At 44.0% G+C, this 22,062-nt stretch overlaps 1 protein-coding gene across 1 annotated transcript in view; it reads right to left on the bottom strand.

The window, feature by feature from the left end:
• Nucleotides 1-9,106: 9,106 nt before the first annotated feature.
• TLK2 (tousled like kinase 2) overlaps nucleotides 9,107-22,062 on the bottom strand; it is a 100,185-nt gene continuing 87,229 nt past the window's right edge. Inside the window, exons 14-21 of the mRNA XM_019523588.1 lie at nucleotides 21,218-21,299; nucleotides 19,603-19,694; nucleotides 18,668-18,757; nucleotides 17,574-17,743; nucleotides 15,861-15,999; nucleotides 13,614-13,725; nucleotides 12,930-13,037; nucleotides 9,107-11,681 (exon numbers count right to left, since the gene is read on the bottom strand). Of these exons, the coding sequence (XP_019379133.1) occupies nucleotides 11,508-11,681; nucleotides 12,930-13,037; nucleotides 13,614-13,725; nucleotides 15,861-15,999; nucleotides 17,574-17,743; nucleotides 18,668-18,757; nucleotides 19,603-19,694; nucleotides 21,218-21,299 (967 nt within the window). The 3' untranslated portion in view covers nucleotides 9,107-11,507. The remainder of the gene's footprint in view (nucleotides 11,682-12,929; nucleotides 13,038-13,613; nucleotides 13,726-15,860; nucleotides 16,000-17,573; nucleotides 17,744-18,667; nucleotides 18,758-19,602; nucleotides 19,695-21,217; nucleotides 21,300-22,062) is intronic.

Raw genomic sequence — 22,062 nt, 5'->3', positions numbered from 1 at the left:
CTGCTCCCCTATTTCCATGTGCCTTAGCACGGGGGCTCCACAGAGGAGGCATGTGGTGACAGGGGAGCAGCCAGTCCATGCCTGCCTGGTCCTCATCTCAAGGCACACTGAGCCTCAGCCAGCCAGGGAGTAGCAGGCTGGGGCACAGGATGCCTCAGTGCCGGGGCTCTGCAGCACATGGGAATGGTGGAGCAGGCAGCTTCCCCATTTCTGGAGGGCTGCCTGCTCCCCCATCTCTGCACTTGTCCCAGCACATGCCACTTTGGTATGCTTTGCACTGCTTCCCCCCCCCGGGTTTGTTTTTTTTTGCTACCGGGAAATCCCGGTAGCAAATTTTGCCCCAGCACTGCAAATTAGAAGTGCTGCACATGGATTAATGTGCAACTTGTGCACTTTGTGGTGCCGCAGAGTGGTTTGCAGCACCACTAACTGAACATGCTTGCATGTCTGGATCCAGCCATAACGGCTATCAAGAGTATTGGTTGAGAGGCTTAAACAGAAGGTGGGTAAAAAGATGATAAATGTGTTGTTTCTGTCTTATTTGTGTAATCTATATGCAGGACCTGGCTGGGAAAGCCACAATAGAGAATATACTTGAAAAGATGCAAACCATACTATTTTCATCCTCAAAACATGTTGTATGGCATGACAAATTCATGTGATGATAATGGGACTCATCCTCTGGAACTTGCTGCTACAAAATATTTCAAAGGTATTAATGGGTCTTTAAAAGGGTTAGAAGTGTGTGTGTAGGTAACAAGAATATCCAGAGAGAAAAGAGTAATGTTTTAAAAAATTAGAACTATAAATCCACATGCGTCAGTGCTTAGGCTGCTCTCTATTAGAGTTTAGGAGGAAAATGTAAAAAGGGAAACGGTGATCTTCAACCATACCCAGCAACACACTTTTGTGAATTTAATTGGGGACCTCCATGCTGTGTTCCAGATCCTCCCTAAATGACCCCATAGCCAAGACTGCCATCATTTTTAACCCTCTGAATGTGAGCCCTTCACTTCTTGCTGTGAAGGACATCATGCCTTAGGAATGAGAGAGCATTCCTAAAGCATGAAGGGGAAAATGAAATAGGAGCTCAGTACTTTGCAGCTCTGAGGGAGGGACAGCCTGCCCCCAAGGTCTACAGCTGCTAGAGAGAGTTTATCCTATAACTCTACAATAAGGGGTTTCAAAAAAGGTGGGGAAACATCTGCTACTGGCCCCCATTGACAGGGTGCTGGACAAATAGCCTATTTGTCTGACCCTGCATAACAATTCCCAAGATCAATGCGAAGCCAGAAGACTGGAGGTGTGGTTGCTGTGAGTCAGAGGCCCATGCAGAGATGGAGACCAGCTTCCTAGTTACAAGCCTAGAAGATATTCACACATGCTTTGCTCCTCTCCCACTGCTGTTATGGGACTGAGAGCTCCAGCTGGCAGCAATGAAAAATAAGACCTGTTTGGATTGTACGAAGCCTTGGAGGTTCTGGACACTGTTAACATAACTCACTAAGTATTAAGTACTTTATCAATGAACTCAAGCAGATGTGTGAATTAACAGCTGGAGGCTCTCCAGACAGAGGCCAAATTGTGCTGTGAACCTTCTCAGAAGGAACAGGCAGGTTCTCTCCAGCACTTTCAGGCAGTAATTGAGGAAAGAGGGACAGGGAGCTATCATCCTTATCTCACAGAAAAGGAAAGTGAGGTACAGAATAGTGACCTGACGTTCTCACCAGCCCACAGAACAAAATTTGAGCACTTTGTGGAGTTACAGCAATTTACACCAGTTGCAGATGTGCCCCAATATCTGTGGAGCTTGAACTATTAGTTCTTCTAATTTTCCTGTCCCTCCAGGAGCACCTGTAGACCCACATCCCAGCTACTAAGTACTTTGAACTCCTGTTGCATTTACCCTGCTACATCTTTCCTAGCAGAGGGGCTTGCGTCCAGAGAGCGAATGTGGTGGTCCCATGCAGGCTCAGGAAGGAAACTTCCTCCTGGGGCATTCAGGCAAGGACAGGGGAAGGTTTGGAGCACTGAACATAAATTTAGATTAGCCTCAGGTGGCCATACGGGTCTAGGTCAGGCATCTCTTAGGATCAGTCTTTCCCCTTCTGAACATAAGACTGGAAAATTTGGGATGGGCTGGAGCCACACAAATGTGCACGCGCAGGCACAGCTCCTCGTCTGCACGGAAACACTGAAGACAGTTCATGGCAAGATGTTTGCTGACTCGATGCCAGATTTCCATTCCATGGGCTTGTTTATTCCAAGCTTCAAGCCTCTAGAGTTGGACGAAAAGATAATCCCAGCTGTACAATGTGCTGGAGCTATTCTGAAATGAGGGCTTGGGACTGCATACGCATAAGATTCTCTATTGAAGGAAATGTTAGCACATATGCACCACGTTCCCGGACACAGCAAGCCTGGGGAGGTCAGCAGCAAGCTGATGCCCCCAGAGACTTAGGAAGATCACGTTAGTCAGCAAGGCAGATGTAGCAGATTAGAGGTGCTGAAAGATGACAGATTCACAGCCCTTCATCCTGAAGGCCTTTCTACTTAGAGCAGTGAGAGCTGCCACCAGCTGTCTCCACACCCAACCTGGTTCCTGAGCTGTGCCCTCGATGAGACTGCTTTGACATCCACAGTAATACTAATTCCATGCAGTCTTGGCTTTTTTCCTCAACAGGGCCTAGATGACCATGGTGGATATCTGTTCAAAAAAGCTTGCTTATTGGGGTAGGAAGATGCACCTCAAACAGGTCCTCAAGACAGCTGTTCTTAAATCAAGAACATCATGGAAGGGAAGTCATTTCTTCCTTGCCTACAAAACAACTGCAAACCAAATCAAAGGCTGCAGACAAGTCAGGGGCACCTGAGCACGTGTTAGTGTTTAGGTGGAGATAGCAAAAAGAGAAATGAGCATGACCGCCCCTAGTACAGCAAGGAACCAGAAACTAGAGTGCAAGGAACAGGTGGAGCTTGGAGTATTTCAGAAGGAAAACTGGGTTAAGAGTTTCCTCTCCTGTTTGAGACTGCTTTCAACAACTATCCAAGACAGAGGGCAGGTTAAGACCCATCTCAACATCCTGCCTGGCTAGTGGCACAGAGCCACTGGCAGCATAGCTATGCTCTTGCATATTAGGAGGCAGCAATTTTGCCCATTCTTCCACAGCCAAACCCAGCTGTCCATGATTCTGTCCTAGGTGTCTGACTGTAGTTGGATGAAGTGGGAAACAGCACTGCATGCAGCCTAATTTTAGCACTAAGAATGCCTTTGCCATATCCTTCAGTAGGTGGTTTCAGTATGCAAGGTTCAGGTGACCTCATCAGGGAAGGAACAGGCATTTCCAACGAGCTCAGGTAGTCAGGAAGGAGACAATAACTCACCTAGACCCCAGAGACTTGGGATTAACACTGCCTGCCTGGTAGCTTTCCCTGTTTGGGGATTCTGAACTCCAGGTTCCCTTCCAGCTGCTGGTATTTCCTTGTCCCTGTTCATTCACTGCAGTCAATCCCCAGTTACTCAGGACTCAGTGTGACAGAGACAATAAGACTTCCTTTGTGCGAGACTGCACCCAGCTGTCTCCCATTGTAGTTCTCAGTGCTCTTTCCCCTTGCTGCTCTCCAACAGGATATTCATTCTCCTGCAGCTCTTAAATGTCAGGCAAGTTCATGCTTCAAATAATTTATTAAAAACAGATGTTTTTGCTCAGAGCTGCCACGAGGAATTTCAATGCACTCCAGCCGGAGCAGGCCAGCACTAAGATGCCTCCCTTTTTATCCAGTTCAGGAGTGGCTTGGGGGTTAGACCAGGCTAGAGGCTACCAGACAGACAGGACCCTTTCCTTAGAGAGCGTAAAGCATCATCTTCACCCCTAGACACTGTCTCCATCAGAGCCTACAACAGGGGAACACAAAGAGAAGAAAAAAAAATTCAAATAATTTACAAGAAATAATACTTAAAATGTTTTCCTTACATAACTCAAGTGCCAGTTAGCTGAGCCAGAGTGACAGCTCAGGGGATGCAAGTCTGGGAAAGCATAGGCCAAACCAGCTCCCCCTGCCCCAAGCAAGAATACACCCAAGTCCTGTTGCGGAAGGACCAGGCGAGGGGGAAGAACCATGACCCAGGCAGCATGCACTGTTGAGGTGCCACAGTCCATTCCACCCTCCCAACAATGCTCAGTACATAGTGCTTGCAGAAACGGCAGGGCCATCAGCAAAGGGACCCAGCTAGTACTTGAGAGGCCGGGGTTCTCACCTTGGCTCTCTGCTCTGTGAAATTGGACAAGTCATCCCCTTCCTTATGTGCCTTGAGGTTCACCTCCCATCCTTTGTCATTCCTACCTCTTTAAGCTATAAAGTCTTTGGAGCAGGAATGGCTTGGGGAGGATCTCCAAAAGGTCTCAGCTCTCACCTCACTTTCCTCCATTAAAGAAGGGATTTTTGCAACTGACCGCTGATAAGTCAGACCAATGGCAAGCAGTGTTGGAAATGCCACCCCTTGCACACCAGTTAACAACACAATGGAACGTCTTAACTCCCAGCCCAGTGAGGGGCTGAGTCACGCTGGGTGCATCTACATGAGATGTTTACTGCAGTTACCTAATTAACTCTGCAGTAAAACATCACTGTCTACACATGCAGTAATATTAGGATGGGGTAAACTAAACCAACTCCACCATAGGATAGTACTGCCAGACACAAGTACTATCCTACAGTGGAGTTATTTACTCCACCACAATGCACGTGTACATGTGGACAGGGCAGGCTGGGGCATGAGAGTACAGGCAGTCCTCGACTTACAATGTTTTGAGTTACGACGTTTTGCACTTACAACATTTATAAATTGACACCCTGTTTCAACTTTCTGATGTCAGTTTTGACTTTACAACACTTGATCTGACGTCAAGCCATGCCAGCAAACAAGTTCACTGCATCACCCATCACCCTGGAGAACATCTGTCCAAACTTCCTTGGATGCTTTCTTTAAGAAAGCAGACAAGACTCCAGAAAAACCTCCAGCCAAGACTCCTGAGAAGACTCCAGCCAAGAACCCTTCAAAAAGTCGAACCAAGAGCCCTTCAAAACATCCAGCAAAGTCACCTCAGAGAAGTCCCTCCAAATCAATGTGATTGCTATTTACAATATAAATACATTAATGTAGCTATATTACTCATCTATAGTTGATTGAGTACAAGCTTCTGGGTTATTTTTGGTGAAAACAGAGTATCAGGCCTTGGTTCGGGAACCAACCCCCCATTTATAACATTGTTTCCTACAGGAAAATTGGTTCTGAGTTACAACGTGTCTACTTAAAACATGGTTTTCAGAAACCAATTGCGTCATAAGTCTGAAGACTGCCTGTACTTCAGTGCAGGGGCTGCTAGACCCCTGGGGTCCCCCTGCCAGCTCCATTGCAAACTGTGCTTCAGTTTACTCAATTGTCTTAATAACTCATGGAGATGTACCCACTGTAATCAAACAAGACCAGGGCAAAGCAAGGCATGATGGTAACCATGGATCAGCCCCTTTGATTTGAACCTCTACCTCAGAACATCCCAAAAAGAAGCCTCATCAGTCTCCGTCCCAAAGGATTGGCTGAAGGCAGCTCTTGTATGGCTTCTTGAGGGGGAAGCCTATGGCTTCAGGATCCTGGCTCTCTGTTTCTGACTTCCCTGACTATCTGTAGCACCCCTACCTCACCTACAGCTCCTCCTTTGCTCAGATCCTGGGATGGTTTGGTGGGGGAGGAGTGCTCCAAAATGTCAGTGCCCCAAATGGTAAAGAGGACAGATTTGCTGCAGTCTTTATTGTGCCATGGCAGTTTCTTCCACCTTGCTTTCTTACCCTCCAGCTCCCTCTGAACCTCCTTTCCTCACCAAGGCACAGTGAGCCACATTAATGAAGCATAACAAAACTATAGTATTAACTTGGGGACTAACACTTACCCAATAAAATGAAACAGTGTTATCAGGAACCAATCAAAGAGCAGTTTCTAGGGCCTGCTGCTTGGCCTAGGCTTATCTTCCCCAAGGTGAAAAGGCCACTCTGAGATGGGGGTCTTACTGTGAAACTACAGCAAAAGATACTTACACTGAGTCCTTCAAAAAATGTTAACCACAAGAACTTCCAGCTATAACTCAGCCCACTTAGCCTCTTTGGTCATGAGTGATTGTATCTCATCTCAGGGGCAACACCTTGCAAACCAGAAAAATTTTGACCACCATCACTACCTTAGCGTGGATTTACCATTACAGCTTATAGGACTGTAAATGAACAAAACCCATCTGTGAGGTGTGCAACCAGAGTCCCACCCCAGGATCTAGAGTATCTAGGGCTGAAAGTAACTTCCCAAACGTATATAGAGCAAGTCTGTATTTGCCATTCAACGTTCAGCTGAGTTAGTTGCTCCCCCCCATATTCTTCATCAGCTATTATGGGCAGGGTTTCTTCTGTCAGGATAACCCAAAGACATTACACTCCTGAAATGAGGGGGGTGGCTTACACTCTTGGATGATTGCCATTTAAATGTCAGTCTATATTATTGCTGATCAAGGAACACTATGAAGGAGAAACACCCTCATACAGAGATACTATTGTGAGTCATCTGCTGTTGGAAGATGACTCCAGCAGGGAGAACATGATTGTTTAACTTTCTCTAATCCCCTGCTTCTGGCTTTTGGAATTAAACTCCCCTCCACCAACCCTGCTGCAATTTGGACTCAAAGAATATACCAGGAACTTGCAAGAAAAATCTTTTGCTTGTCCTGTGTTAGGTAAGATCACTGGGCACTTTGAAGTCTGAATGAAGTGTTAGACAGATGACTAGAGATCGTTACACAAAACTGTATATGCAGATTTGATTCAAACCACTAAGTTCCTCTGTGCCTTGGCAGCCTCCAAGCCTGGGGAATGAAGAGTGACCAAAGCCAGCACCCTCAAGGCTTGTAGCTGCCTCTGGGCATACATACCATAGTACTAATCCCCATAACAGAAAACAAACACAAAAAGGTACAAGTAAAAAAGGAAGAATAAGGAGAGAGAAGGTTTCAGGATAGAGAAGACTGCTGCTTGAGAGCGAGCTCTGGTGGGGGCAGCTCTTGCACCAACAGGAGCCAGGGGTCTAGAGACCAGGAGCAGAAAAGTGCTAAGAGTAGACTGAGCAGGGTGAATCACATCCACCAATTAAACATGCCAGACAGGTGGGGGAATATTCACCAAGGCCACTGACATGGGAGAGTCTCTTCTCCATCCCACTCCCCAATATATTTTGAGGCATGCTGTGAAAAAGCTCTGTTCTCACATCTAGTCTTGGCCATGGCTGGTGAGGATCAAGCCTCCCTGCATGCAAGATACCCCTTCCTCAGTGTTCTCCACTAGAGACTGAATAGCTCACAGTCTCTCATCCCTGCATGGTGAAATTGCTGTAATACCACATTATCAATCTATGCTCTGTAGCTCTTGCATTCCCGGAGCAACTTGCTACACAGGTTAGGGACAAACCAGGGCCTTCACAGTGTAATAGAGGTGTAAATGGAAGCAGATGCGACTTCTGGAAAACTGGGTCCTGTTAATAAGCACCCACCATTTTATACAAACTCAAGATACTCACTGCTGTGAAGCCACCGCGCTCCCCCGTGCACCCATACATACCCAAGAGGAAAGACAAGCAGTGTTAGGGCTCAGCATAAGGCTTGAGACTCAGGAGAGCTAGTTCTTTTCCCACTTCTTCCACAGACTGCGGGCAGTTCCCTTCAGCTGTTCTTGATAGATCCTCTAGGCATTACTGTAAAAACAAGTAGCAGCAAACAGCAGGTGTGCCAGGGACCATAGTAATATGTTGGCTCCCAGGATCCTGCTATGTCAGGAAGTGAAAAGGGGGTAGGCCTGCTTACCCTTAGAGGCAGCTTATTCCATGGTGTGGCTCCTGATTCACCAGGTTGAGACAAGCCATTCAAGAATACAGCTCATTGTGCTTAAAACCAAAAAGGTGATTTACTCTAGTGCATGAACCCACCATGCATATACACATACTGGACATATCGCATGGACGCAGAGGTGTCCAATATTGATTCCACAGTATCAAATTTGTCACTCCATTGCCAAGATGGCAGCTCCTTCTCCCATCCCATAACCAACTTAAGTAATATAGTTAGAGGGCAACACTGCAAATCTTTGGTCCATCAGAAAGTGGGAACAGTGAGGGGGACTGGGGGGAAATCAATTGACCAAGTGTGATAGGGGCTGCAAGTTACCATTCTTAGCTGTAACGGACCGATTTTGAGTGAATAGACACAGAAGCTGCATCCAGTTTTCCAAGGAGTAAAGCTAAAGGATTCAGCCACTACAGCTTCAGTTTAGTCTTATCCAAGGGAAACAGGCAGGAGCTGCACAAAGCCTCAGGGAGTGCTAAGAAAATGAGCTAAAGCTGAGGTTACTACTCCTGAGCACACCAAGATCCAGGTCTTCAATTGCCATGGTATTTTTGTTCTTTGTTTTTTAAGCTAACAAACTTAGCAGTAGTGAATCCAAGAAGTTAGGTTCCTTGGCACTGGCTGTCATAGTCCTCTATGAAACTAAGACAAGGAACTTTAAGCATGGACATTTACACTCTTCTCTGGCCTTTTCTCGCTTCATGTCAGACCCACAATCATGCTTCTCTCAAGCTGTCTGTAGAGTGATTTCAGCCCTTTGCTGAAAGTCTGAAATCACAGAAGTGGTGGGGGGGGATGTGCTTGTGAGATTTTATGCAAAATCTCACAGTAGGTATATGAGCTGAGCCTTCTACTTGCTTAGAACTGGCCATATTAGAGACAAATCATTTGGGAAAAGCCTAGCTAGTGCTCAGGACCCTGGTGACGAGCATGCTGTATAAGCTGGGAAGGCCAGCCAGAGAGGATCACAGCTATTTAGCTCAGTGTTTTCAACAACAGCTGGCTGAACCAGCGATCACCCTTTGATGCACAGGTATTTCCCACTGGTGTGAATGGAACCTGGCTGATATCAACATAACTCCATCGTCCATGTATTCACGACCCTCGTACACACACTGCAGGAAAACCTCAAGCCAGCAATGACAAATGGTAAAAGCAAGAGAGGCAAGCAATTTGGTTTCTTAAAACTTATTTTAATATCCATGTCTCATCTGTTGGGTAGAGCCAAAACAGTCTGGCCTGGTTTAAGTTACAAATTCTTCATACACTTTTCTTTTCAAGTAAATGAACAGTGTGGCAATAAGGGTCTGTTACTTGAAGAGAAGTGAAACCCATATTAACAAAAGCGTTGCAGCCAGAATTCTACCAGGGTTCTTTACTAGTTACTGCATTTAGCACTGGAAAAGGCTAATGCTGTCCACACACCCCTCTATGGGTGTCGCACAGCAGGAATAAATGCATCCAACACAAAACTAGTCACACCCACAGAGATAGCACACACTTTGTCCAAAAGACAATTGGACTGGAATATAAAAAACCCTTTTAGAATTCTCCACTCTGTGGATAGAGACCAGATAATCAACTTCAACAAAACAGGATGAGAGATCAGATCTGCCTTGGCTTCACAGAGGTTGAACATGCTGCTCACTAACAAGTTAATTTCTAAAGAGAACACCAGGGATGGAAAGGACTTAGAAATTATGGCTGAGCATTTAAAGATGCAGTATTTTGAATAGCACAAGAGCTTAAACACCGTGTTAATCTAGCTGCAAATGAACGCATCAGATTAAAGCCTGGGAGTCATTAAAAAAAAAAAAAAAAAGAAGCAGCAAAATTTTGAACTTTCCCACATTGCCAGTTTAATTTTGACAGGCTACTTAGCACTTCAGCTACCCTAAGTTCCTGGAGGGGTTTGTTGACTGTGGCTTGCAATAAGGCAAACAAGTGACAGTTCTCCTAGAAAACACACATCAGAAAATGTGGATCGCCGCAGGAACTCCAATCAAGTACGCAATGCCTAAGACAATGCATATGCATGTGTGCACACACATGCACGCATTGAGAAGCAATCCTGAAGGTGCTGCATAGAAAAAACAATCCACAACAACAGGGAGTTTGGTGTTGAAGAAAGTTCACATTACACAATCTCTTAAATTGTGGTAATGTACTACTCGGTTCCCTCCTTCCCCCTACAGGCTTTTAACTGAATGCTGCACCTTTAAATATCTCTGGCTAAAAACCCTTGCCACATATGTTAAGAACATTCCAACCTGGCTGCCACATGTTCAAGTGGGTTTTCTTTGTTTGGTTTTTTTTTTTTTTGGTTTTTGGTTTAAGGGGCAGGGCAGCACTAGTAGTCGACTTCCTGTTAACAGCAGGATGACAAAGGCCAAAAGGGGTAGGATACCCCAAGCAGAATTAGAAGTCATCAGTTTTGAAAGAAAAATCATTAGGGGAAGGAGAATGTTTCCCTGCCAAGTCACCTAACTGAGGAGAGCACACAAGTCTTCATACTTCAGGTTTTAATAATGTTAACATGATATGTACAGACTGTGTGAGCACAGAGAGAGATCACACACAAGAACCACGGAGCACAGCATCTGGATTCCTTCCCATTTGCTTCCTGTATTTTGACTATTCAACAGAAACAATGCTCACAGGAGTGGAGAGCACCACATGAATAGACCAACCTTTATTTAAAAAAAAAGAAAAAAGAAAGAGCACTTCAAAAATAAATTAAAAAAATGGACAACTGTTGAGTGAGAAAGCTGTGAAGCAGCAGCTGAAAACCTAAGGGTGCTCCAAGTTGCAGTTTATCTGATGGCAAGAGATCTAAAGAGGCCTATTTTCCTCTTTGCTTATCCCCCTCCCTCCCCCCACCCAAAAAAAGGCAGATTACTTAAGAGGTCACATCAAGGAATGAGTGCTGCCACATACTTGCTAATATGGGTTTCACTTTATGACCAGAAAACTGTTTTCTTTCAAAAAATTGTTACTTTTTTTAAAAAATTGAAATTAATTAGGGGTAAAACACTAACTCTAGTGCCAAGAACAGGCAGGATCAACTTTTTTCCCCTCCAAAGGGCAAAGAGTCATATACCATCCCCAGCTGAACCTTGGTGCTTCGAGCTTTTCAGGAGATGTTACCTAAACTTTATTAAAAGAAAAGAACAATGTTTAAATATCAACACTGGACTAGCCCAGTCTTTTTCCAAAGTCCACATTCTTCATCTGAAGCACACATTGCCTCATGGATTCCCGAAGTCTGCGTGTTCAGAAATTCACAGTACATGGAACCATATTTTCCCCCTTCTCTCAGAGCAGCCATCCTTTGTGGTCATTGACTGAATAAACCTCAAGCCACCTCTTATCCACATGGCTTGGACTAAGATGCTGAAGGTTTTCTTGATGAGAATTGATGTCGTCATGCTCCATGGATGGAAAAAAGCAAGAGAAAAAAACCCACCTGTTACAGGTTTCTTGAGACCCTTGCAGATTTCCTCTATTCCAAAATTGTTTCTGAAAGTCTTTTTGCCGGCATCTTGAGCAATTTTTGGCCTATTATTCTGTCTCTCAGTTTGAAGAGCTGTTATTGGATGATCCAGAGGTTGAAGCAATTGCAGCTCCAGCTGGGCTGCTTGTGGATACAGATTTGCGGATGTGAGGCAGCAAGTATGGATCACAGGCCAGCTGCTGGACATCTATCCGATCCTCTTTTCGATAGGCCAGGCAACGTCTGATAAATGCCTGCAAACATCCCCCAAAGGTAGAATAAGATTTAGGAGGTGGAAAGGGTTAGAGAAAAGTTCTCTTTAATTGTTCTTTGCGACAACCCTAGAAACTTAAATTCTTTGTTAAATGACCAGATGGGTATTTCCATCACCTTCCCACCACCTCAGACATCTCAGCCCATGGAGAGAGGAACCAAAACTGCAAACTTTGGTCAATTCGATCCTCAGCCATACTGCCTTACTGAGCAGATTTCCACAAAGAGGAAATCAATAGGACTTTTGGGGATGCAGGCATTCATGTCAGAATAATGCACTGAAGTATCAGTCTGGGTTTGGGAAAAGGCTGAAAGGATGAACCTGCCCAGACAGGTGGGGAAAAGAAGTATTTTTGTATGAGGCATGCTGTAAGCTAATAGCTCCCTTTTTGAATGATTATTTAGCTGTGCTGGGCTTTTGCTATGATATGCCCAGGGCCTCTACAGCTTTCTATTACCATTTGCTGTACATTATAATGCAAGCCAAAGAGGGAGACTCGAACAGAGATGAGCCCAATGCTAAAACCTAAACCTGAAGTAAAATGCAGGTCACATTTTGAACCAAGTTCTGTCACCCCCAAATATAAAGTAAAACTCACCCAACATAACAGGATTGTTTTTCTCATTATTAGCTAAGTTTCAGTAACCACTTTATGAATGTTAATGTGAGAATAGACAAGGGGTTTGGTTTGGGGCTGAGAGTTTGAGACCATAAAATAAAAAGATTGCTGCTTAGTGGAGTGGAGGAGAATATAATTCATCTCCTGGATACCTCTTCCAGCTAGACTGCAGGAACACAGATCTCGCCATGCCAGTAAGACCACGGACATGGAAAAATCTGTGTGCAACACCTGAAATCTCATTTTAGTCCGGAGATCAGTCTTCCACTGGTCACTGATAGCCACTGCATTTCATCAATGACACTGAGCAACGCCAAAGAATAAAACTGGTCTTCCATGTCTATAGGACAGGACTTAAGATTGTAGGAGACCTCCTATTTAAGAACGACCAAAGAAAGAAACTAAAAAATGTGTTCACTCAATGGTTCTTTGTGGACTTAATAGATCCATGTGGTTTCCCAGAGGCTAGGGATTTCAGCGTGAAGATTTAAATTGCTGAGATGCACAGATGAACTAGTTCTTTCAGTAATTGGGGGCAGGGGGGAAGTAATCAGCGGGGAAGAGAAAAGACCACACTGTGTGCATCAGGCTTCCCACAGAGATATTTACCTTTGCTTCTGGTGTGACTACTGGCTTTGGAGGGAACTGTACCTCTGTAGCTTTAAGAATTGTGTTCTCCTGCAGAATGTCTTGTTGTGACTGGTTGTGGCCAAAGGGCTATGAAAGAAGGACAGATAATTGTGAAGAAGTTGGCAACCTGCCATAACAAAGCTATTCTTGGATCAGTAGTTTTTCTAGTTACGCTGCACGCACCAGAGTGATGGGAAGATACGATAGAACTGCTTGGATTAGCAGAACACTATTAACATGGACCGCCTTAGGACTGCATCCAGTATCTTCCCTGTTTAAAAGACGGAGGGAACTCTATTTGCTTAGACCTAGTGGGTCATTTTCAATCTTTGTATGAAAAGGCTTTCACCCTACAAAGACAGTTACTGATTTCAACTCTGAGGCTTCTAGTTCTTCCCTGCCAAAAATCAACTCGACTTTCAACATGCATCTTTTCTTGCTCTTTGCTCCCCAACTACTGGGACTGTTAAGCAGTAGCACGCTTAGCAGTCAACCAGCATTGCAAACGAGGAGCAGTCTGAAATCACATACAGAATGGTTTTCTTTTTGATGTGTATCATGCCATGAAGATACCAAATAACATGGCTGGCCTTTAGAAACCATGTCCCCAACAAGGAACGGGAAGGGATGTTCGGTAGGAAAGAGTTTCAATGCTCTTCTCACCTTTCTGCCATACAGACATTGGTAGAAGATAACTCCCACTGACCAGACATCAACTTTGTTTGAAATCTTTGGAGGTTCCTTTCCAACCACAAAACACTCTGGTGGCAAATACCTGATTGAAAGGAGGAAGATAAGATGCTCAGTAAGGTGTCCAGATTTTTCTGCCATGTCACTTTCACAAGAAGAGGATAACCCAGTGATTCGGGCCCCAGTGTCAGTCTGAGCCTTGACTTAGTTCACCATTCATTTCCATGCACCTCTGGCCAAGTGATTTCCAGGCTGTTAGTTCCCTAAACAAGGGCCCACAAGACTTATGTGGGGTCCTTAGATTTTTCCACCTTCCCTCCCTTTTATCTTAAGTACTCTTCTATAGACAGAAGATATCCTGCCATCATGCAGTTCAGCTGAAGCTGCTGGGAAAGGGTCTTGTGGCAGCCTGATGGTTTTCCTGGACAAGAGGAATTTGCACCACTAGAAACCAATTGGTATAATGATGCCACCATGAACCTCTAATACTGGCATACACTGCAAATCCTACTTGATATCAGTGTATCTGTGCTACAGAAAAAGCCCAAGAGAATTCACTAGAGTTCCTACGCTCCCGCTTTACTAAGAAATGGCCCAAAGTCTGCTCTGAATCTTCTCCAATAACATGCTGCCACCAAGCTTTGGAATGACTATATTCACTTTGAAGGGCTAGCTATCTGAACCTATTAAAATACACAAGCAATTTACTGGGGGCAGGCATGGGGTGGGGCTTTACCACTCTTCAACTCCTTTATGGTAAACGCATGTTCTTACCCAGGGTAAGCGGATGCTAAACTGCAGCAGTTTGAGACTCAATGAAAGAGAAGCAAGAGCGTTCACAAAGTAATCTAAGAGCAGTTGATGTGCAGTGAAGCACTGTCTCCCTCCTGCCACACAGTAAGTTGCTTGTCTACTTGTTTCACTATGTGAACACACAAACATTAATTTTGCCCCTCTCAGTACATGGCTAGCACAGTGTGAGCAGGTGTGAAAAGTTTCTTCACACATCTTTATCAATGCAATTCATTGCTTACTTCTCTGCTCCATCACTGCTTCCTTCTAACAGAACTAAACAGTTCCTAGTGTGTGCTTCTTCAGTACCATGCTAAGACAGTAAACCAGTTCTCAAGTGTAGCCTGCTGCTCTAACCTATAGCACAGCTCCAATTTTAAACTGGTACATAGAGAAGGGGGTTTATGACCTCAGCTATACATCTCAGCTCTTTTAACAGACTGCCAGCCCACTAAGGGGAAGATCTGGGCTTTTGTTGTCTATTTTAGTGAACAGCTGCAGTTTTTTCATTGGAGCAGTTTAACTGCAGTTACACACAGCAGGACAGCCTCACTTCTTCGTAAGTGTGAAAACTGGCATTTGCTGTCCAAGCCGTTTTAATATCAATGGCACAATGGAAACATCCAGCTAAAATGCACATTGCTAAAAATAGTGTTTGATGCTGTCTCTTAAAGAAACTTGGTTTTGCTGAGACTCGAGTGAATTTTTGAAGAGCACAAAGCCACAACACAGGAGTTTCTACAGGGCATGCCTGCTCATTCTGTTGGGATGAGACACCGCATAAAATAACCACTGTGGCTACACACAGTGTAAAATACAATTTCTGCCTTTGCACTCAGCAGTTCTTACTGCATATCCTAGCCTCAGTGTGAAGGCTGATGCAACAGGCACTATATTCCTGAAACTGTTTTTTTATGTGACACTTGCAGTGCCAAAGTTATGGTCATGCATGACACTGAAAGTGTTGTTGCACTTTTCACAGTAGGACCATTAACCCTAAAAAGTGCCAGTAGTCTCAATGCATTTTCAAATGTATGGGATTTTTCCGTTCCAGCCCCAAATGGCTTGTTAAAATCATTATGTGCTAGTTTGATGCTACCAAGTTCCATCCTGATCTAGCTGCATTTAATCACTGGCAGCATATGCAGTTTGTAGTCTTCTGATCAGGCCCACTGGATAAGAGGTAACCTTACACATGCATAAACATTAACCCCCTGGAAATTATATGGCTGCCAGTATAGAAACAGATGTCATGCGACTTTCAAGAGTGTCCTCAAGGACCTCACTGTTGCACAAGGAAGGACCACACACAAGGGCTAACAAAGGCACATGTACAAAGTGGACTCCAGTTTTGACCACTGGGATTTTAATACTTATTTGTAAATTTTCTAAAATTTTGTCTTGACACTTGCCCCAAGTGATACTTACCAGTAAGTACCAGCTCCCTGTGATGTCAGCTCCATACCATCAACAGAATTGTAACTGTCATCATCCATGATCTTGGAAAGCCCAAAATCTGTTATTTTTATCTCTCCACATGCTGTACCATTGACTAGAAGAATGTTGCCTAGAAGAGGAAGACAACAATTTCTTAGAAACATCCATTAGGGAAAAGGGAAAGAAAAAGCAGTATTGGAACTGCAACAGCATGTGGTGTGTTAAACAATGGACAACGCTGCCGCCAAATTGCACAAGAAACCGAAGCAAACAGTAGACTGGGAAAAATGTTAGAACTCTCGAAGTACAGCACAGCCCGGAGAGAATCAGGACTCCCTAAAACACAGTAAGGAGCTAGAACCTGCCTTCCAGCCTCAAGTGAGTTGCTGGCTTTGCATTTTTTGCCTGTCTCTCAGCTCTACACTGGCCTCCCAAACCAAAATCCATTCTCCTTGTTTTTTCTGGCTTCAAAGTGGGGTCAGAACAAAAAAAGACTGGTTGTTTTGGTAGTACAGGTCAGGTAAAGAAGACAGCTCTCCTCTTCCTGTTGCCAGTGCTTCCCACTCCCCTATTTTGCCCAGAAATCCTAACATGCTCTGATGTTTCAGTAGTCAGAAATTAATCTCCAAGGCACAGAGCTCCTCAGTGGCCTTCGTAAGTACTCAGTTTATTAGCAAGACGTTTTCTCTATTAGCTGTAAGGATTTCAGATCTAAGAATTACCTCTAAGGACTAAATGAACATGCATTTTACAATCTGACTTTTGCTTCGTTTTTCAAGCAGAATTACATGCAATGGCTGTAGACCAAACTACGAGTTCAAATGCCTTTTAGTGTGCCTATACTATTACACAGTAGTTTGGGAAAAGTGAGAACAGGCACACAAAAAACCCCCAACCTAGTGCAACAGCACCACCTACTGTATTAGTATCATGAATCCATATAGGAAGCAACGGCAGATAAAAGTCGTACAATGCTGATGAAACGTCACAGTAAGAAGCAAAAACAGTTAAAAACTGCTCTCCAGCCCAATTAAACGCGCGGCTGGGTTTTACCCAGCATATGCCTACTCAAAAGGGAGAGATAGTAAAGAGATGTCTTACTATTACTACCCTCACCTCCATGGCACACAAGGAGATGGAAGCTTTTGCAGCAATGTGCATGGCATATGTCTGGCATACTGGGTGTTAGTGAATCTGGAAGTTCAAACCTTTGAGATCACTCTGACCTGTTACATTAACCTAACAGCTGGGAACCCTGAAAAAATAATAAACGAGCAAGTTTTTCCAGAGTAGATTTTACTGCTATTTACTTAAGCATCAAGCAGGCAGAGAGAATGTGTATACGCATACATGCACACGAAGATGAACAAGCCCATCACTAATGGCTATAGCAGGAAGGACATCCAGAATACAGAGAACTCAATACAGGCATGTGGTAATTCAAAGGCTTGCCCAGACCAGGAGACTTCCTTTTTCTAGAACTGTACTTCTTTTGATGCTCCAGCTTCATCTCCAACTCCAGGAGCCAGTAACTACTTCACAGCAGAGTCATCCTACTCCACAAGATAAGCTCCCAGGTTTAGAAAGGGTCTCAGCAGGCCTGTCAGCTTCCTGGCTTTGATGGATATGAATTTTCCATAGTTGTCCAAAGAGGTTAACTAGTCATAACAGGGTAGAAGCATGCCACTTAGCAGCATAACATACCTGGTTTAAGGTCATAGTGTATGATGGGCGGTTTGATTTCATTTAAGTATTTTAAAGCATTCACAATCTGCATGATAATGGACCGTGCCTCTTTCTCTGACATTAACTTGTGCTGTTTCAGATAGAAATCCAAGTCATTTCCCTCACAGTATTCTAATACTGTACAAAACCTGAAGGCAAAACAGTAATTAAAAGAAGTCAGCTTAAAGAAACAAAAACATTTTACAATTTACAATTGCATCTAATTCTCAAGTCTCAGGTATTTATCTCTCTCAACCCACCTCTACAAAAACACTTAGAAAGATCAGGTTCACATCCACTTATACCAAGTTTATCCTGGTGCAGTTAAATTTCTGTTCACAGCAAAATTAAAAAGCTTTCCAAAAACTGCAAAATGAATTAAATTGTCTATATATTCTTGATCATGAAAGTCCCCTTATGGCATGTTACTTAGGCACAAAATAAATCAGAACCAAAATGTGATGAACAATAGGTATAAGCAGAGCTGTTCCTAGGGGTGTGAGGCCTAAGGCATATCAGCCCGACCAGGGCCAGAGGGTGGCAAGCGGCCAGAGCGTGGAGCTGGCAGTGCACAGCAGAGCCTGTATGGCACTGTCCGTGGGACCCCCAAAGCACAGGGCCCAGGCTGGTCACCCCGATTTGTCCCTCTCGGGATAGCCCTAGGTATAAGAACTCAGGAACATAATGGCTGTAACAGGCAAGATAAATGGCCTGTCTAGATCTGGTCTCCAACAGGAGCCAATAACAAAGATTCAGAGTAAGATGCCATAAAACCCATTGTGGGCAACTATGAACAGGCTGCCCTATAAGGGAAGCTTCTTTGCAGTCCCTGTCAGTCAGTCCCTCCAGGCTGACCTGAAGCACAAGAGTCCTTTATACATTTGCTAGCCTTTCTGTAACTGGGTACTCTCATTAAAGATACCAGTGCTTTTTAGTAACCCCCAAATCATGCCCAAATATAATGTGGCATATATCCAAAGGTGAAAAGTTCCCTATGGCTAGGTCACTAAGCTTGGTTGGAGTGATATATAGAGGCAAATCAGTCAAATGCAGTCAAAAGGTATATCACTTACGAGTCAGTATCCAGTGAAAAGTAGTCATATAGCTTAACTATTCGAGGATGATCCAGTTCTTTGTGAATTCTGTACTCTCTACATGCATGTCTGGAAATAAAATACCAGAAGGCATTAGCAATACCGGTAGTAAATACTTTTGCCATCATTTAGCTCTGCATATACAGCATCTCAGTTTAGTTCTCAGAATGTTTCAAGTTGAAACACGCTATCTAAGTAGTGTGAATGAGCTTGTAAGACAAGACACCTAAGAATTGCTCATAACAATCCTCGAAAACCAACCAATGAGTGTAATATGAGCACTGGCAGTACTGCAGAATAACTAATGTTGTTTAATGGTTCTGCTAGCCAAGATAAAAATAACCTTACAACAAAGAGCAAGACAGACAAATATAAAAGGCAGTAAGTTCTAGACGAGCAGGATGCAGGAGTCTAACCCACTGCATTAAGAAGCAAGTTTTACCAAATGCTCGTGGTTTTTTTGTACCTACATACACATGTTCCCAATCAGTTGCCCTAAAATATTCAATAAAGAAGAGAGGGCAGCTTTTGGAAAGCACATTCCAAACGAGCACATCTGGGGTGTTGAGAACAAACTTGTCCTCTGCATGGAGTGACAGCCAGACGTTCTCAAGAGTAGTGCACTTACGTGTTCACTTCACGACATCACTCATGATTCAGAACACAGCAGCACACCAGCAGTTTGCAAACACTCACTCTTTTTTGTTGTTGCAGGTTACAGGCATTTCTAAGACGCCCATAACTTTTATATACAGATACCAAGGTGGAAAGTGACTTTGCAAGTGGGAGGAAAGGGAGGAAAAGGAGAATGCTATGCAGCTTCCATGGATAGCAAACAGTTTCCATTAGTATGTGGAGATAGCAGAACTTCACTATTACTGTAAGCCAGCCTTCTGCTTGACAGCACCACTTACTTGTGGTAATTCTCTTTCTTCTCATCTCTCCAATTTTTATTTAATTGGTGAATTTTCACAGCTACGTATCTCTGTTCTGTTAAATCAAATGCCTAAAAAATGAAGAGGGGAGGACAAAGTCAAAATTTCAAGACAATCCTACGAATGCAAACAAGAGATTCACACCACTTCCAGTCCAGGGCATCAGTATTACAACAAACAGACAAACAAGAAATGGCATTAGAGAAATAAAGTTAATTAATGCAACAAGCTATTTTAGAACGTGATTTAAAAAAATCTTTCAATTTACCTGTTGATAAACTGGTGTATAATACACACTGTACCTGTGACTGCAACACTGACCTAGCCAGTAAAAGCTACATTCAGATCACAAAGACCAAACAACAGGAGTAACTTTATATCACTGGATTAGATTTGAATTGAGAGAAAGGTCTTGCCACTATTTCCTTAAACCCTTCAGTGGCTTTGCTGGACTTAATTATAAATCTATTTTTGTTTTATATTTAAAATTTTTTCTGAAAACTCTTATTAAATAAAATGCCTTGTCTTTGTGACAATCCACCCAAGAGCCATATACAAAGTCATGGGATCTGGCCCACGAGGAGACAGTGGCTCTGGCTGCTGGGTCGTGCTGGACACATCCCAGCCTGTTCTGCAGCTTATGCCAGTTCCCACCCTGTGCACCCAAAGCAGCAGTGGGTGGGTGCCCAGGTATGCAGCTGACATTGCTGCATCAGCTGCAGTCCTGGCCAGTACCCCCAATCCCTGCTGGGAACTTGAGACAATGATTTTAGTGTCCTCTCATGGGCCACATTCTCTCCCTTTCTCTAAGTGGCCCTCCAGCTAAAATAACTGCCCACCCCACTCCTAACCCTCAAAGGCAGAAACTGGCTTAATATCTGACATATAAAATGTAATAGCCCTTTTAAGAAAAGTGTTAATACTAGGTATTTTTGTTAGCCATTAGAGTTCATACAGTTACCTTTAGTTAATTTAATTTAAACATTATTTATGTACTACTAGAGTGCATATAGTTAGTATCTGAGGAGGCAGGTGCTTGAAGTTATTAATCTTTAAGCAATTTAACCTGCTCCAAATACTATGCATCTTGATTTTGCAAAAAATATTTAGCATGTACATAATCTTGACTTACAAGGAAGCAAGGAGATTACTCAATGCGTGTAAGGCTTCCTAACTGAGTGTCAATGACTTAAGAAATGAAGGCTATGCCACCTAACACTGCAGCATCCCCCCCAGCTTACAAAAAAAATGTTAGATTCAGTCTCATTGTAATGCAACTATGTTAAATATACCAAAATATCTCTAACACCTGTTTAGATTTGAGGAATAGCTGTATAATGTCATTGTTCTAGTCACACTTGCAGATGCCAGTGTAAAAATTCCTGTAACATTTTCTTCAAAAACTCTAACTTATGAAAATCAGAGCAGTAACTAAATATCAAGCCTGTTGACTAATCAAATCCAGATGTGTCATGTGTCTCTACCTCCCTTCCTCCACATCCACACACCATTTGAGAAAACAAGTGTCAGATTTTGCTTACTGCAGCATTTCATCAGACTCAAATACAGAAACTGATTAACTCTTCAGACTTACCTTATATACTTCACTGAAACCTCCTCTACCCAGAAGATGTAGCAACAAATATCTATCATTTAGCGTTGGGTGGTCTTTAAATCTGGAGAGGATGACATAGTTTTAATCAACACCAACAAAGGCAAGTGCCATCAATACACTGCAACTGATTACAGCTATTACATAGCTTAGAGCAGAGGCGGGCAAAATACGGCCCGCATCCAGCCCACCAGGCTATTCTATCCGGCCTGCAGGGCACCTACAAATTTCAGAAGATGAATATTCATCTGCTCCAGGCTCTCTGTCAAAGCTGACAGGGGCCAAGGGCAGCAGGAGCCAGGGAAAACTAGCAGGAGTCAGGAGAAAAGCCAGCCTGGTCCTCCCTGCTTCTCCCCACCCCAAGTCTCTGCCTGCCAGAGCTGTCCCTCCACGTGGCTGCTCCAGCACCACGTGGCCCCCAGCTGTATCACTAGACAGCAAGAGCACAGGGCCATACCGGTACCCCAGGGCCAGAAGAGGGAGCGGGGTTTGTGTGTGTGTGTGTCCATGCAATGAGGGAGGGGGAGACAGAGAGACCAATAAGGGAAGGGCGGGGGGAGGGGAAGAGAGAGAAGTGAGCAAAGCACTGTGTGTGTGTGTGTACACACAATGAGAGAGGGAGAGTGTGTGTGTGTTTGTAGGGTGAGTCCCACACGCACACCCCACCATACACAAGCACCCCCACTGCACACTGCCAAAAAAGCAAACCCCCATACCCCCAAGTCACCCTCATCCCCCACAAAACCCATATGTACCCACATCCCACATGCTCCCTCCCCCCACAAATCTATCCACCCCCACACCCTCCCCCACACATCCAGATCACT

Source organism: Gavialis gangeticus, unplaced genomic scaffold, assembly GCF_001723915.1.
Source record: "Gavialis gangeticus isolate Ggan-Ray unplaced genomic scaffold, GavGan_comp1, whole genome shotgun sequence".
NCBI classification, from domain to species: domain Eukaryota; kingdom Metazoa; phylum Chordata; order Crocodylia; family Gavialidae; genus Gavialis; species Gavialis gangeticus.
This window is presented reverse-complemented; position numbering and strand designations above follow the sequence as displayed.